General features: G+C 39.7%; 3 protein-coding genes across 8 annotated transcripts; 2 read left to right on the forward strand and 1 right to left on the reverse strand.

Moving 5' to 3' along the window:
• The first annotated feature begins 25 nt into the window (after window positions 1–25).
• mrpl38 (mitochondrial ribosomal protein L38) lies at window positions 26–2,673 on the forward strand. 2 transcript variants are annotated; one of them, XM_057057006.1, is made up of 9 exons: window positions 26–171; window positions 727–912; window positions 1,017–1,148; window positions 1,236–1,438; window positions 1,590–1,662; window positions 1,767–1,812; window positions 1,976–2,134; window positions 2,271–2,407; window positions 2,496–2,673. In XM_057057006.1, the coding sequence occupies exons 1-9, from the start codon at window positions 87–89 to the stop codon at window positions 2,630–2,632; spliced, it is 1,158 nt and encodes a 385-aa protein (XP_056912986.1). In that variant the 5' UTR covers window positions 26–86; the 3' UTR covers window positions 2,633–2,673. The 2 variants fall into 2 exon arrangements, with proteins under 2 accessions (XP_056912986.1, XP_056912996.1); XM_057057016.1 differs by having other exon boundaries at window positions 34–171; window positions 754–912.
• fdxr (ferredoxin reductase) lies at window positions 1,809–13,334 on the reverse strand. 4 transcript variants are annotated; one of them, XR_008953972.1, is made up of 14 exons: window positions 12,874–13,295; window positions 12,500–12,603; window positions 11,636–11,731; window positions 11,235–11,357; window positions 11,033–11,146; window positions 10,758–10,859; window positions 10,166–10,273; window positions 9,597–9,681; window positions 8,019–8,218; window positions 7,155–7,326; window positions 6,913–7,086; window positions 6,036–6,186; window positions 2,647–2,703; window positions 1,809–2,584 (listed from the first exon to the last, which is right to left on the reverse strand). XR_008953972.1 is itself a non-coding variant. In XM_057056620.1 (13 exons), the coding sequence occupies exons 1-12, from the start codon at window positions 12,944–12,946 to the stop codon at window positions 6,056–6,058; spliced, it is 1,482 nt and encodes a 493-aa protein (XP_056912600.1). In that variant the 5' UTR covers window positions 12,947–13,295; the 3' UTR covers window positions 1,809–2,584; window positions 6,036–6,055. The 4 variants fall into 4 exon arrangements, 3 of the variants coding, with proteins under 3 accessions (XP_056912600.1, XP_056912591.1, XP_056912583.1); XM_057056620.1 differs by lacking the exon at window positions 2,647–2,703; XM_057056611.1 differs by lacking the exons at window positions 1,809–2,584; window positions 2,647–2,703 and having other exon boundaries at window positions 5,691–6,186; window positions 12,874–13,054; window positions 13,238–13,334.
• Window positions 3,423–6,007, forward strand: LOC130539206 (uncharacterized). 2 transcript variants are annotated; one of them, XM_057057418.1, is made up of 4 exons: window positions 3,423–3,534; window positions 4,595–4,642; window positions 4,720–4,801; window positions 4,992–6,007. In XM_057057418.1, exons 1-4 carry the CDS (start codon window positions 3,480–3,482, stop codon window positions 5,635–5,637), a joined length of 831 nt encoding a protein of 276 aa, XP_056913398.1. In that variant the 5' UTR covers window positions 3,423–3,479; the 3' UTR covers window positions 5,638–6,007. The 2 variants fall into 2 exon arrangements, with proteins under 2 accessions (XP_056913398.1, XP_056913396.1); XM_057057416.1 differs by having other exon boundaries at window positions 3,424–3,534; window positions 4,720–4,806; window positions 4,994–6,007.
• Window positions 13,335–13,420: the final 86 nt, after the last annotated feature.

Below are 13,420 nucleotides of genomic sequence, written 5' to 3' on the forward strand. Positions count from 1 at the left end.
GAGACAAAATAAAAGGAGTAGTGTTCTCCCTTTCGGCTACCGTATTTTTTGGAACTCCCTCCCCAACCCCCGGAACTCATTCCAAGATGGCGCTGCGCATGATACGTTCTTTTGCTTTGCGAAATGCAACAGATTTAGTTGTCAATACTGCGAGGACACTTGTTACTACAGGTATTGCTACGATTTATTTTTCAAATGATTACATTGAGTTAAATGTGAAAATTTAGTTTTCGTATTTGTATATAAGCATGTCCTTGCACCATTAACTAGCATGCTGTCGCAGTAGCGTGTCGAAATCGAGATAAAACGTGAAAAGTCAAACGTGGGTGAAATGTTAAGAAAAGAAAACATGTGGTTCGAATTGTGTCAGACTTTATTGTTGTCGATTAAACGGAATTTGTGGAATCTTTTGTTTTAAATTCCAATAAAATATGCAGAAATTAGTTGGATCCTAAATTGGCTATTATAAGGCGCAATTTTAGTGATATAATTGGACGAGCTACTATTTTGTAGGTAGTTTTCCGACATGTATACGGGCATTTAATTTTTTTTTTTACTATCAGACATTGTATGTTTATTCTCTGATTTAAAAATGTGGAAAGTGTGTAATTAAGCATGTGATTCTGTTTCAGAATAAATTTGATGAGATTCCAAGCGGCCATTTAAAAACATAACATCTGTGCATACCACAATTGATTAATTTTAAGGAATTTTTCCATATGCTAGCAATTGTCTGTAAACATACTCCTCTAGGACCAATGCCAAATGATGAGATTGACGTGAAAAACCTGGAGTCATTGGAGAAATACCGCAGCTACACTCCTTACCTGAGGCAAGCAGAGGAGGCTAAAAACAAACAAGTGTGGTGGAAGACCTACAGGGGCTATTTGGAAAAGGCTGATCCTGTAAATGGTGAGGAAGAACAAGGGATTTTCTCCTTCTGACTATATGAAACTGTTATGAGCTATTTAGTCAAGGCTAAACTTTCAAAAATTCACAGAAGGTTATTGTTGCAGATGTTGAACGAGTGGACATTGGAATGCCATTTTATAGACCCTGCAGGACCATTCAAGTGAGGGAGAGGCAGAAAATCATTAAGAACAACAAAAAGAATGTGGAACTGGAAAGGGCACTGAGAAGGCAAACTTGTAAGCTGACCATACACTATCTAAAAGGAACACTTCATGTTTAAATCTATAATTGAGTCAAATATGCTAACTTCATTTCTTTCACAGTCAAAATCCCTCTAGATCGCGTACAAGAGACCTGGGAACAAAGCAATGGCCCATTTCAGATAAAGAGGCTAGCAGATCATTATGGAGTTTTCAAAGATCTTTTCTCAATGGCCTATTTCATACCACAGGTCCCACTCCACATCTGCTATAACCAGGATAACACTGTTCACGTGCATTATGGGAATCGACTGACACCAACCGAAGTATGTTGAGTTAGTTGCAGTTCATTGATGTTCATGGAGTCAAACACATAACTGCTCTTAATATTTCCATGAAGGCATTTAACCTTGGGAGCCTTTTTGAATTTGTAGATATTCACCATTATCCTTTGCTTTTTTTTTTGCCCCCATCTAGACTGCATCTCTACCTGAGGTTAGCTTTGATGCAGAGGAGGGCTCCCTGTGGACTCTTCTGCTTACTAGTCCAGGTCAGGATGAAATTTTCATCCAGTTTTATATAAATGAAGCAAGATAATTGGTGGAGTTATAGTTATTCAAAATTTTATACATAAATGCATGTTTTAATATTCAGATGAGCATCTCTTGGATAATGAAGCTGAATATATCCACTGGCTGGTGTAAGTACGTCTTTAATGTCATGTTGGATGATAAATCTTTATTTTAGAACAAGTTTTTGTTATGGTTAATGTATCTAGATTGCTGTGTTACAGTTGATGTCATGTTTTCATGTTGAGGAAGATATCTTTTGACCTCCATTTTTGCTATACATGTTTACCACAGAGGAAACATACCAGGAAAGGCAGTGCAGGCTGGTCAAGAGCTGTGTCACTACCTTCCACCCTTCCCTGCGAGAGGAACAGGTTTCCACCGCTACATTTATGTCCTCTTTAAACAGGACGCACGCATCGACTTCAAGGAGGATATCAGACCATTGCAATGGTAAGCAAACATACCTGATTATCATTTACAGCATTCCAACTTTGGTGCATTGAAAGGAAGTATGTACAGATGTTTGGTCACAAAATTGTTTTCTGTGAATTGTGCAAAAGACACTGAGCCGATGTCTCTCCTTCAGTCATTCCCTTAAAGATCGTACATTCAACACATTAGAGTTCTACAGGAAGCACCAGGACAGCATCACTCCTGCAGGCCTGGCCTTCTTCCAGTCCCAGTGGGATGAATCAGTCACCAAAACTTTTCACAGCACGCTTAGTGAGTCAATTAATTACATTCTTTCTTGAAGTAGTAGAATTTCAATGAATAATATGTCATTTCTCGCATTGATTCTTGATCCCTACAGGCATGAAGGAGCCGGTCTTCGAGTTCATCAGGCCTCCAGTTTACCACCCTCCACAGGTCAAATACCCTCACAGACGGCCACTGCGCTACCTGGACAGATACAGAGATGGAAAGGAGCACACATATGGAATATACTGATGATACATACTTACCATAATTAAAGCACCCTTTAACCCTGATGTGATTGCATTGTCTACTTCTCAGTTTTTCTAGTACACAAGTACACAAAAAAAAGATGTAAAAAAAAAGGGAAACCAGGCTAAAATAAGACACTAAGTCAGCTGAGACTTTTGAGATACATTGGTTCTGGTCCAGTGCTAAGCTTTTTTTTGACATCTCTTCTGACAACCTACACACTGCAAAATTTCTTGATACGTCTTGGAAATTAAAGAATCTAATGTGTCAGTACATTAGGCTGGTTACACTACTGGAACCCTTAAAAGATAATCACTGCCTGTTGCTAAATTGGCTTAAAAATAATGACCATAATTCTCCCCTTTTAGAATGTTAAAAACACCCCCCTTCTCACATAAACACACACACACAAACTTATTGTAAAAATAAAAAAAAGATTATATGAAGGTGACCCAACAATGCATACATCAGTATTTTGGACATATAAGTATGGACAATTTTTGGTATACTGCTGATGACATGAAATGACATTTTAATGTAGCTGAATGTAATCCGTTCAGTATACTTTAACCAAAAATAGTCTCAAGTTTGAACTTTTCTTTTTTTTCAGGCATTGATGGCTAATGTGAAATAAATGCACGTTTATCTTGAGACAACACCCAAACAGATTAAGAAATTTTATCTATTCTTGTGAGATTGAAAGGTGCCAGAGACGGGGCTCAGTCACAGTGAGGGCTGACTCATGAGGATCAATTTGAGCTCATTGGCAACAGCTGTTCTGCCTGAAGGATGGGCTTTAAAACATGACATCTGAGGCAGAGAGTCTTCCTTGGGACTGGAAGCTCTTACAATGGAAGTAGTTTGGACCAGGTTTATGTCTGTTCTGGCTATTTGGCTGGTCACAGGTGGGTGTATTATTTTTGCATTTTGTTAGATTTTCAATACTGGTAATTTGTAACTGCACTCATTGGGTGAGTAATGGACTCTATAGACTTCAAGACCATATCTGGTGGATACAGCCTTAATTAGCCTGTTTATTTTTGAACAGAACATTAAAGGACTTGTACTGGGAAACATTGGGCACTGCCAAAGTATTTCTTAAAGCTTATAATACAAAACTGTCTAGAAAGCTCCTTGGCTACCTAGATGAAGATAACTTGGCAAATTATATTAAGGTGACGGTAAAAATTGTAATTGAATTGGACTAATATAATTGACACACAAATCGCCACTACAGCCATATGACTGGAGAGATTTCCTCTGGAAAAAAATGCAAACTCCTCATAATTCAAAAATCTGAATGGAGAGGACAACCTACATGCTGAAGAGGCTGTAGAAACTGTGGCAGCTCATAAGAACATTCTGGAGTTGTCCTATAAGTAGCTTCAATGAAGTCTTTGAGTAGGAGTTTAATTTCTTTTGTTTATCATCCTACCTGGGTAATATGTACATAGACTTGTGAAAGAAGACTGCTGTCAAAAAAAATCTTCATGCCAGCAAGCAAAAAAGTCCTAACAAGATTGCTTAACACAATGCCTCCTGTGATTAATCAGTGGGATGGCAAGATGAAAGGCATGTAAACTATAGAACTAACCCTTAGTCTCAAATTTCAAAGTTGTTTCCCTCTAGGAAAATGTAACTATATTGCAAGAGGTGATAAGATGCCTGAAATTTTTAAACATTTTGGTTAGAAAAATACCTTATGCATTTTATGGTGGTGACTTCTTTTGACCCCATGTTTGTTTCTGTGAAAGTATCATGACAAAATGTGCACAATTGCATATGTCTATTAAATATACTGATGCTGTCCATGTTTTTGTCCCGACGTCTTAAAAAAAAAAAAAAAAAAAAACTTGGCAGCTGCATTTGGGGACATGTTGGCACACTTCAGACAATTTAGGAAAAGTTGTTTATGCTTTCAGAGCCATATTCCAAAAGAAACTAACAGCCATTTTTAATGTGCAGGTTCACCATCAGTAGTTGGGGTAAATGGAGAGGTGTTGCAGAAAAAAGGTAAACGATTGCACCCAAATTAAAATGTGTAGTATAATTGTTCCATGAAATTAAAGTTAATTTTGCTTGGGCTTTAGACTCATCTCCCAAAGACCTTGGTTTAGGGAAGGTCCTTGAACTTCTCCAGTTAATGGAGTCCAAGTTGGAGAGAAATGCAAAAGAAGGTTTGATTCTATTCTGAATGTGACTATTTAATATATTTGGCATTAACTGCCAATCACAACTATGCTCTATTGCAACTGAAACTCAACTGTTGCACTGAAAGTGTTTGCAGGTTGAAGCTCAAGTCTAATTTTCATGCGACGAAAGGTCAGACTTAAAAATGTGAAAGGAGTCCACTATTTCTTTCAGTACAAGTGGAAACCATTGAAGTGGAAACACGGGCTTCAATCTTAAAACAACGTGTTGGAAAACTGGCAAACTCATTTGAAGACCACAAATGTAACGCGACCTACGGCGGCGGGCAGCAGGCTGACGCGACCAACGCGACCTACGGCGGCGGGCAGCAGGCTGACGCGACCAACGCGACCTACGGCGGCGGGCCGCAGGCTGACGCGACCAACGCGACCTACGGCGGCGGGGCGCAGGCTGACGCGACCAACGCGACCTACGGCGGCTGGGCGCAGGCTGACGCGACCAACGCGACCTACGGCGGCGGGCCGCAGGCTGACGCGACCAACGCGACCTACGGCGGCTGGGCGCAGGCTGACGCGACCAACGCGACCTACGGCGGCGGGGCGCAGGCTGACGCGACCAACGCGACCTACGGCGGCGGGGCGCAGGCTGACGCGACCAACGCGACCTACGGCGGCTGGGCGCAGGCTGACGCGACCAACGCGACCTACGGCGGCGGGCCGCAGGCTGACGCGACCAACGCGACCTACGGCGGCTGGGCGCAGGCTGACGCGACCAACGCGACCTACGGCGGCTGGGCGCAGGCTGACAATCGGGACCGGCGTGCGGCGAGACAGCAAACTTGGACTGTTGTGTACTAAACATCGTGGGACTTAACATGTACTTCTGGAAAGTTTACCTTTTCCCCCCCCCCCCCCCATGGGTATTAAAGCAACATGGTGCCAACAGATTGGTGTTATCGACCTGACATGTTTCAAATTATTGGACTTCAGGCATTGGCAAATGTCAACTTGAATACTCAAATTTCAGCTCAAGCTTTTGAATCTTGCTTGGCCTACTGTTACACTAAATCTGTCAATAGTGGTACATGCAACATGTCATGTTAAACTTTCTAAACCATGTCTTATGGTACACTTTGGCCAGAACCCAGCATGTAGAAATCAGTTAAATGTTGTAAACAAAAGTATAAAGGACATTTAGTTCATTACAATAAAATACAGCAGATATCCATCAATGCACCACAAACTGTTTCATTCACCTGTAGGTGCTATGCTTGCTTCACTTATGCACAACTTGGAGCATTTCCTGCACAGTTAATATTTTTTCTCTGGGTTTTCCAATGGCTTCACCCTTACTTGTCTCCACACTGTCAATCTTCTCCCAGTCTGAGAAAAGCACTGGTTTCACTCCTGTAGACACAAAACAAGTTATTTCCACATACAATATGTCTGTGTAAATTCTCAGTCATCCAGGTCATTGTATCCAAGGTAGTTTTCTCTGTCAACTGGACTGGGTTTCTTCTCTTGAAGACGTTTCGCCTTCTATCCAGAAGGCGTCTTCAGTTCTGAAATCGCTGGGGGGGGAGAGAGCTTGAAAATATATAGCCCCTATGGACCATTAGCATGCTAATGATCTGGGTGGTCACCTGAGAGTCGTTAGCAGGTTCGTTGGTCGGGTCGTTCACCTAGTTTCTGTTGAGGTGTCTCCCCTTTGTCTGCTGGATCACATGGTGATGAGTCACTGGGTCTCCTGGAATGGTGTGAATGTTTGTTTTGCTGTTGGAAGGAGTGGAGGACTGCATTGTATGTGGGTGACAGGAAGTGGCTCAGGCCACCACCTGTTTAAGGATGGTTTTTCCAATTTAACATGGATAGCTTCCTTGACCCCCCCCTCTCTCCCCAGCGATTTCAGAACTGAAGAAGCCTTCTGGATAGAAGGCGAAATGTCTTCAAGAGAAGAAACCCAGTCCAGTTGACAGAGAAAACTACCTTTGAATCCACATACAATAGTTTGGAGCCACAATCAAACCCTTGAAATTCCATAGGAATACCTGCTGCTTGCTATTTTAACATGCAGAGCATAAGGTTCCAGTGCAGATTCTGGAAAAATGTGATGTAGTGAAACGGAATGAGTACCTCTCTTTTCTAGAAGACCAGTGATGCTGTGAAAACCAGCTTTGGAAGCAGACAGATCCACTGTTCCTGAGGCCATGTCATCCAACAGTGATTTTGCTGTATCAAAACTATTGTTCATGGTGGTGGCTATGACACCAGTGGGACCAGTTTTCAGCCATCCACTACAGTATAAACCTGAAATGAAACATGGCCTCACTGCATTTGTTTCTGCTTAACTTGCTTTTTGTATATTTTCTGAATACCTGCCACTTGCTGCACGCGGCCATTGATGTTGGGGACGATAGCTTTGTGTGAGTCAAATGGTACTGACGGATCAATGAGGGTGCTCTTGTAGCCTATACTGCTGATGATCAGACCACATGGAACATCTTCGAGTTCTCCTGTGAGCACTGCTTGTGCTCTCTCACCTGAACCCTGAAAACAGAGACAAGCTGAAACATGGAAAAACTCAAGTTGTTTCAAGTTTGATTTTACTCCTGTATATTTGACTTAGAAAGACTGCTTAAAAGCCCCCCTTTTTATTTTTTTTAACAAAGGAAAAAACACTTGTGCTGTCAGTTGTCATGTGCATACAATGTGGGAAATGTCACATAATGCACGGATGGCTCCAACTATAATTTCTATTGCCCAGCTGCCACTGGTCCTCACCAATGTTTGGATCATTTCATATGTAAAATGAGAGGATAGACTAAAATATCTGCTCTATAATGATCTCACCAACAACATGAGACTTTATCGGTTAGTCATTGTGATCACAAAGTGTTGATGTTGGTTCTGCCTATCCCGAATGTACTACTGACTTACTAAGCTTATTCTGAAATAACAGATGTATGACTTCACCTTTGTTAAAAGAGTAAAAAATTTATAACAAAACATTCATATTTTGGTAGAACTACTGTTAACAGAAGTGGGGAAGATGACTATAACTGTGAAACTTTAGTGGTGATAAACTGAAAAGGTTTACTTTCAGACAAGAAATTTATCATTTACTGATTGTCAATAATGTATTTTGTATTTATTTGGAACTGGATAATGCTGGATAAATCTATAATAGTGATAAGAGTTAAAAAAGACCATCTAATCACACATGAAAGAGTTCAGTTTACCTCGAGCCTGTTTACAGCCAGTCGGATCCCAGCTGTCCTGGTCTTGTCTGGGCTGGCCAGGACTTCAACAGGGCTCCGGAAGAATTGGAAGGCCCACACACGGGAGGCCTTGCTTCGTCTCTCCTGCTCCTCCTCATTAGGCACCTCCAGAGCAGTCTTCAGCAGAAGCTCTGTCAGACGCTTCCTGGGTCTTGGTACATCTGACATAACAGATATTGTTTATTCCTTGTGTGCCTCCATAATGTACTAAAACTCTTCCAAACACAATTATCATCAGGAAATATGAAATCATGACCAATAGCTACTTATCCTTATTAATAACTGGATGCTAGCACAGCTACCTGTGCATCTCATCGTCCAGTCATTCATCCACTAATGGATGGACTCTACTGGAGCACTTGGATAGACTCTTACTCGATAAGAGAAAGGAATACCATGTCACTAGTCCATCACAGTATACCTCTTTAACCCCCACTCCCAGTTGAGGCCTCCTGTCAGTCTTCCTAACATGCATGCTTTTGGCCAATAGGATGAAACAATCTTGGGCGAACTCACACAGGCATGAGCAGAACAAACTCTCCATAGGAAGGCCCTGAGCCCTGAAATGAACCTGGGACCCTCTTAATATGATGCAGTGGGGCAAACAATTTAACAACAACATTATCAGCAAAAAGGCTGTGACATATTTGGTTTCTTTTGAGTTTAGATGCTAAAAATTGTGTGAAATATTATTGGACATTCCACATTAAAAATCGGAGTCAACAAAACATAGTAATCAAGGCAAGGGAACTTTTATCATTTAACATTTTGAAAGGCAAATGGAATTTAATCCACCAAACTTCATAAATCCACACTTGTGCAGAATTTCACATGCTACATCAGAGCAAACACAGTTCCATATTTTTAAATGCACAGCACCTAAAGCTCAGTCATCACTGCCTGCTTTACACAATGGCCTTTAACCATTGCCTGTTCATGCACTGTTTTTGATGTGCGTCTGTAACCACAAACATTTGCCATAGCATCGCTGTCATCACACAGTCTCCAATAACAGCACTTTCTGCTTTATCACAACATTTAACACAGATGGACAAAAGTTTTATCACCCAATGTCAGAAGAGCTCAGCACCCTCAATCAACAGCACCCTTAATCAATGTCACTTTCAGCCAAGACAACATCTTTGCACAATGGAACCTACAGAGCATTTACCAGCTGGTGCATGTGCTTTTAAACAGTTTCTGCTCATTTCAGCAATTATGAGCTACATGTCATTTTTGGTAACAACAAAATGTTTCTTCCTTCCTCACTACATCTTGAACGGCAACTGCTTCATTCAAAGGTCACATAAACGTGTACTTTAAACATAATTCATAATTATTATGTATACAAAACAAATGTAACCAAGTACAACCTTTGGTTAATATATTGGAAGTGTTATGCATTCCACATTGTTCCAAAGCCTTTGTTGAAAAAATTAGTATGCAGATTAAATGGTGCATTTTTAAATAAGGTATTTGCCAAAGTTATTTTTTTAGGAGGAAAATGCAATAAGAAACAGATTAAGCTTCATTGCTTACTTTTAAGAGCCTCCGTGATACCGTCGAAATCTGCAGCCAACATCTCGGGTCTGGTGCCTGGGAGTTTTGCCATTTCTCTGAGCTCCTGTATATTGAAGAAACCCATCATGGATTCTAAAGACAGTTTTTGCTTAAAACTTAACTAGTGTAACATGATTAATACTGCTGCTTTATGCCAATACTATAGACAGACAAAACATTGTGGATGGCACAAATATGTCAGAAGAACCATTCATCTATAATATATTAACAGCATAAAGCACTGTTGGCACTCTAGCACTCTATGAAATGTATGTAATAAATTCCCTTTGGTAAAATATGCTTGTGAGATCATCATGCTGAAGACAATATGCCAATCTGGAAACATCCTAATTTGACATCTAAAGCCCCTGAACTTGCTCTTCTCAAAATGTTCAAGTCAATACTTACCGTAACATAACACCTCCCTCACAAAACCTGTGAGGGAGGGTGAAGTGGGTGTAATATTAGTGATATCAGTAAAAAGTCGTTAATGCAGAAAAGGCCCAAAACATGAAAAAATGTGCAGATGATTTGTTTGTTAATAATACCTTAATTGTGCAGGCTATCTGGATAGGTCCTCTCCTCCCAACAATCAGCACCCTGCGGACCTGACTCTTTTCCAGGGCCTCCAGGGCTGGTTGGGTGATGTCAGTTTTCTGCAGACAAAAAGAATGATCTCAGGAGTCTCAATCTTCAATGACTGTTAGAGATGCCATAATCAAATGTTATTTAAACCAAATTTCAATTCATTGATTAGGGTTACATTGGGGTCCATTGGGTTTATACTGTATCTTAGGTATATTAGCAACCATAATGCTTATGATTGCTTCAGGGCCATCAGTTGCAAATAGGATCAATGTACGGTATATAAATTATGTATATGTTGAGAATTGGTCTTATATAGTGTCATAGCTACATAGTAAAGTAAAAATGGATGAGAATTGGCATTAAAATAGTTTTTCAAGTTGAAAACATGCAAAAGCCAGACAGTGGGAGCATAAAATGAACTTATCTAAAAGTTCCAAAAGTAAGATGTGATTTTTAATAATCAGAGGAATGTATGAGGGAATCCATTTATTGCCTTTAAGCATTTGATGCATTGTGTTGTGGCTGCAGTATGTTTACTTGAGCATTGCTCACCTTTAAAATGTTAATCGGAGACAGCAGGATCCTTGCTACATCCAAGGCCACATTGCCTTGACCCAGAATGACTGCTGTATCACAACTCAAATCTGGATTCAGCTGGACAGAAAAAGCAGAAATAACCTTGAATTACATCCTGTCATGTTGTTATGCTTCTTTACACACATGCAGGCACACATGCACAGACACATACATACTTTTTTGACATTTTACAAGTCTCTATTTTTAAATATCACACCATCAATATAAGGTTTGGTCTGCAAATCTTCCACCTTTTGACAGCTGGGCAATCCATTGTACCAGCCTACAAAGTCTTTAGCAGAGTAGACACCAGCCAGATCTTCTCCTGGAATGCCCATTTTCCTGTTATCTTCTGCCCCATAACTCTGCCAGAACATTCACAAAGAAAACATTTGTGTGGATGCTCACACCAGTTTTCTTCAATACATTTTTTTTGCAGTGTCCCATTCTTACCAGTACAACTGCGTGGTAGGCCTGCTGCAGCTCTTCAACACTCACATCCTTCCCTACGTTGATATTGCCATAGAAGTTACAGCGAGAATGTTTGGCTGTTTGGGTGAATGTGTTGATGACATTCTAGCAGGAACAAAAGATCCAATTTATTCAAAGAAAATGATTCAAGAACATTTTATGGCTCTGTCTAAAGGTGAGATGACTGCTAAGAATACTTTCTTTATCTTGATTTGCTGTTATTATTGACTGCTTATACTATTTATTTTAGATAATCAGCTTCAGTGTAATGATAATTCTAAAGACTAAAATGGAAGATCCCTGTAGCTTGCTGACTCATCTTGTTTTTACACTGTCTTGTCCTTACATGTGTGTTTAGCACTCTTAACACTCTTAGCACAGACCTTAACCTCAGGGTGATCAGGGGCCACTCCGAACCTAACTAGGCCAAAGGGGACGGGCAGACGTTCATAAATGTCTACCTCCACATCTTGGCGGGCCTGATGGAAAATGAAGAGAGAGCAAGAGGGCAGTGAGTGTGATGATCATAAATACAAAGATATTAGTGCAACAATAAATATGTCTGAATACTTGTATTACTGTAAAAGTGAGACAATTATATTTATTCTGACAAATGTTTTATCAGTTGAATAATGAAAACTGTCTATCTTATCAGCTTTTAAATAAGATCAAAGTGTGTAGTACGCAAATGCATGTGCTCATCATAACTCTAAACCTGCTTGTCTTCTTGTAATATTCTTTTTCATTTATAAAATTGAATTTTGAGGGCTTAACTTTGAAAATAAAACCACTGTGGAGTTTGTTTTTTTTTAAATGAAATTCTAATTTTATATTAGTGCATCATCAGAGAGTACTCTTATTATTTAAATAAGTAACTAAGCACTATAAAACATCCCAAAAATATATAAAAAAAACATACAAAAATGTATACCCGTGCTTCATTTACTTCATTGTTTCCTTCAACTTCAGCTGTGTAAAAATACTTTATTTATTGTTTCATTGAAAAAAGTGTAGTACTATAGATTGACTGAGCCTTTTTTTTAAACACAGCAGTACCCACAATCTGTTAATATACTGTATACTGCTTGACAGAAAATTACTTTTAAAGGTCTAATATAATATATGTTTTTACAGTTTGGCACAAAGTATGGAATTTGAGTAATCTTTATACATCATATCTTCAAAATAGCCTAATATGATCAGTGATGATTCAGTTGTATTTTAAACACTATCATTGCAGAAACTACCTTGATGACATGGTGAGCTGTGTAGAAACCAGCCGGACCGCTGCCAACGATGCACACCTTTGGGCTGCAAGACGAAAAGGACGCCTGACCACGCCCGTTTATGCCTTGGGAATGAATAAATAATTACAATGTGATTACTTCTGAATAAACACCTGATACGGTACTTATTCTATGTCAAATAAATTCAGCTGTATGTTAATACTGAACAGTCTACAACAGCCTGAAGAAAAGAGTCCTATTATACAACTACCATATTTGGAGAACAAAGCCACTCGGCAATAGAAGTTTCCCAAAACATATTTAGAGTTAATTTTGAATTGTATTCGTATCCCAGTAACCTTTTTTAAAAGACACGTGGGTTAAAAACGTCTCACCTTCATTGAGTCGATTAATCCACCGACTTGCAGAAGTCCTTAACCCGGAAAACAGTAATTTTTGACCGATCATGTTTTCACTCGGAGATAGGAAAACTATCCAGCTTCAAGAAACTCTTTAGTCCAGCAGCGTCTCACTTATTTTGGTGAGCAGCTGCGTATATGTGAGGGCTGAACAGAGCTGGAACAAAAAGAGCAAAAGCCAAGGTAAACGGCGTTTGTCGTTCTGGGCTGTGTTCCCAACTAGCTAACTGATGCTAATAGATAACTATTTTCTAAGGCACTTTCCTTTTTCATAACGCAAACACTGACTTAACCAGGAGTGTAGAATATTACATTTTCGCATAGTTAAGGATGAACTCACTTGATTATCAATCACAATATAAACATGTTTTCCAAAACACATTTTGTGCTACACTGAAAGAAGTCCGTGGCGCACGATACCGAAGATTCACTAATTCAGTTCCATAGGAACCTTAAAGTATATGTTAAAAATTTTATTATGGGGACACTTGCACTATCAAACTATGACGTTTAATTTCCATAT

The sequence above is a fragment of the Takifugu flavidus genome, chromosome 1 (assembly GCF_003711565.1).
Source record: "Takifugu flavidus isolate HTHZ2018 chromosome 1, ASM371156v2, whole genome shotgun sequence".
Lineage (NCBI taxonomy): Eukaryota > Metazoa > Chordata > Actinopteri > Tetraodontiformes > Tetraodontidae > Takifugu > Takifugu flavidus.

What these genes read in the sequence shown, in the direction of transcription:
- mrpl38 (XM_057057006.1), top strand. Translation starts at nt 87, where the DNA reads ATGGCGCTGCGCATGATACGTTCTTTTGCTTTGCGAAATGCAACAGAT. An exon ending in GGCACTGAGAAGGCAAACTT is followed by an intron (nt 1,149 to 1,235) that starts GTAAGCTGACCA and finishes TTTCTTTCACAG; the next exon opens with TCAAAATCCCTCTAGATCGC. An exon ending in ATCGACTGACACCAACCGAA is followed by an intron (nt 1,439 to 1,589) that starts GTATGTTGAGTT and finishes GCCCCCATCTAG; the next exon opens with ACTGCATCTCTACCTGAGGT.
- LOC130539206 (XM_057057416.1), top strand. Translation starts at nt 3,480, where the DNA reads ATGGAAGTAGTTTGGACCAGGTTTATGTCTGTTCTGGCTATTTGGCTG. An exon ending in GGCTATTTGGCTGGTCACAG is followed by an intron (nt 3,535 to 4,594) that starts GTGGGTGTATTA and finishes TTTAATGTGCAG; the next exon opens with GTTCACCATCAGTAGTTGGG. An exon ending in GGAGAGAAATGCAAAAGAAG is followed by an intron (nt 4,807 to 4,993) that starts GTTTGATTCTAT and finishes TATTTCTTTCAG; the next exon opens with TACAAGTGGAAACCATTGAA.
- fdxr (XM_057056620.1), bottom strand. Translation starts at nt 12,946, where the DNA reads ATGATCGGTCAAAAATTACTGTTTTCCGGGTTAAGGACTTCTGCAAGT. An exon ending in GATTAATCGACTCAATGAAG is followed by an intron (nt 12,604 to 12,873) that starts GTGAGACGTTTT and finishes TTCATTCCCAAG; the next exon opens with GCATAAACGGGCGTGGTCAG. An exon ending in CTGATCACCCTGAGGTTAAG is followed by an intron (nt 11,358 to 11,635) that starts GTCTGTGCTAAG and finishes TGTTCCTGCTAG; the next exon opens with AATGTCATCAACACATTCAC.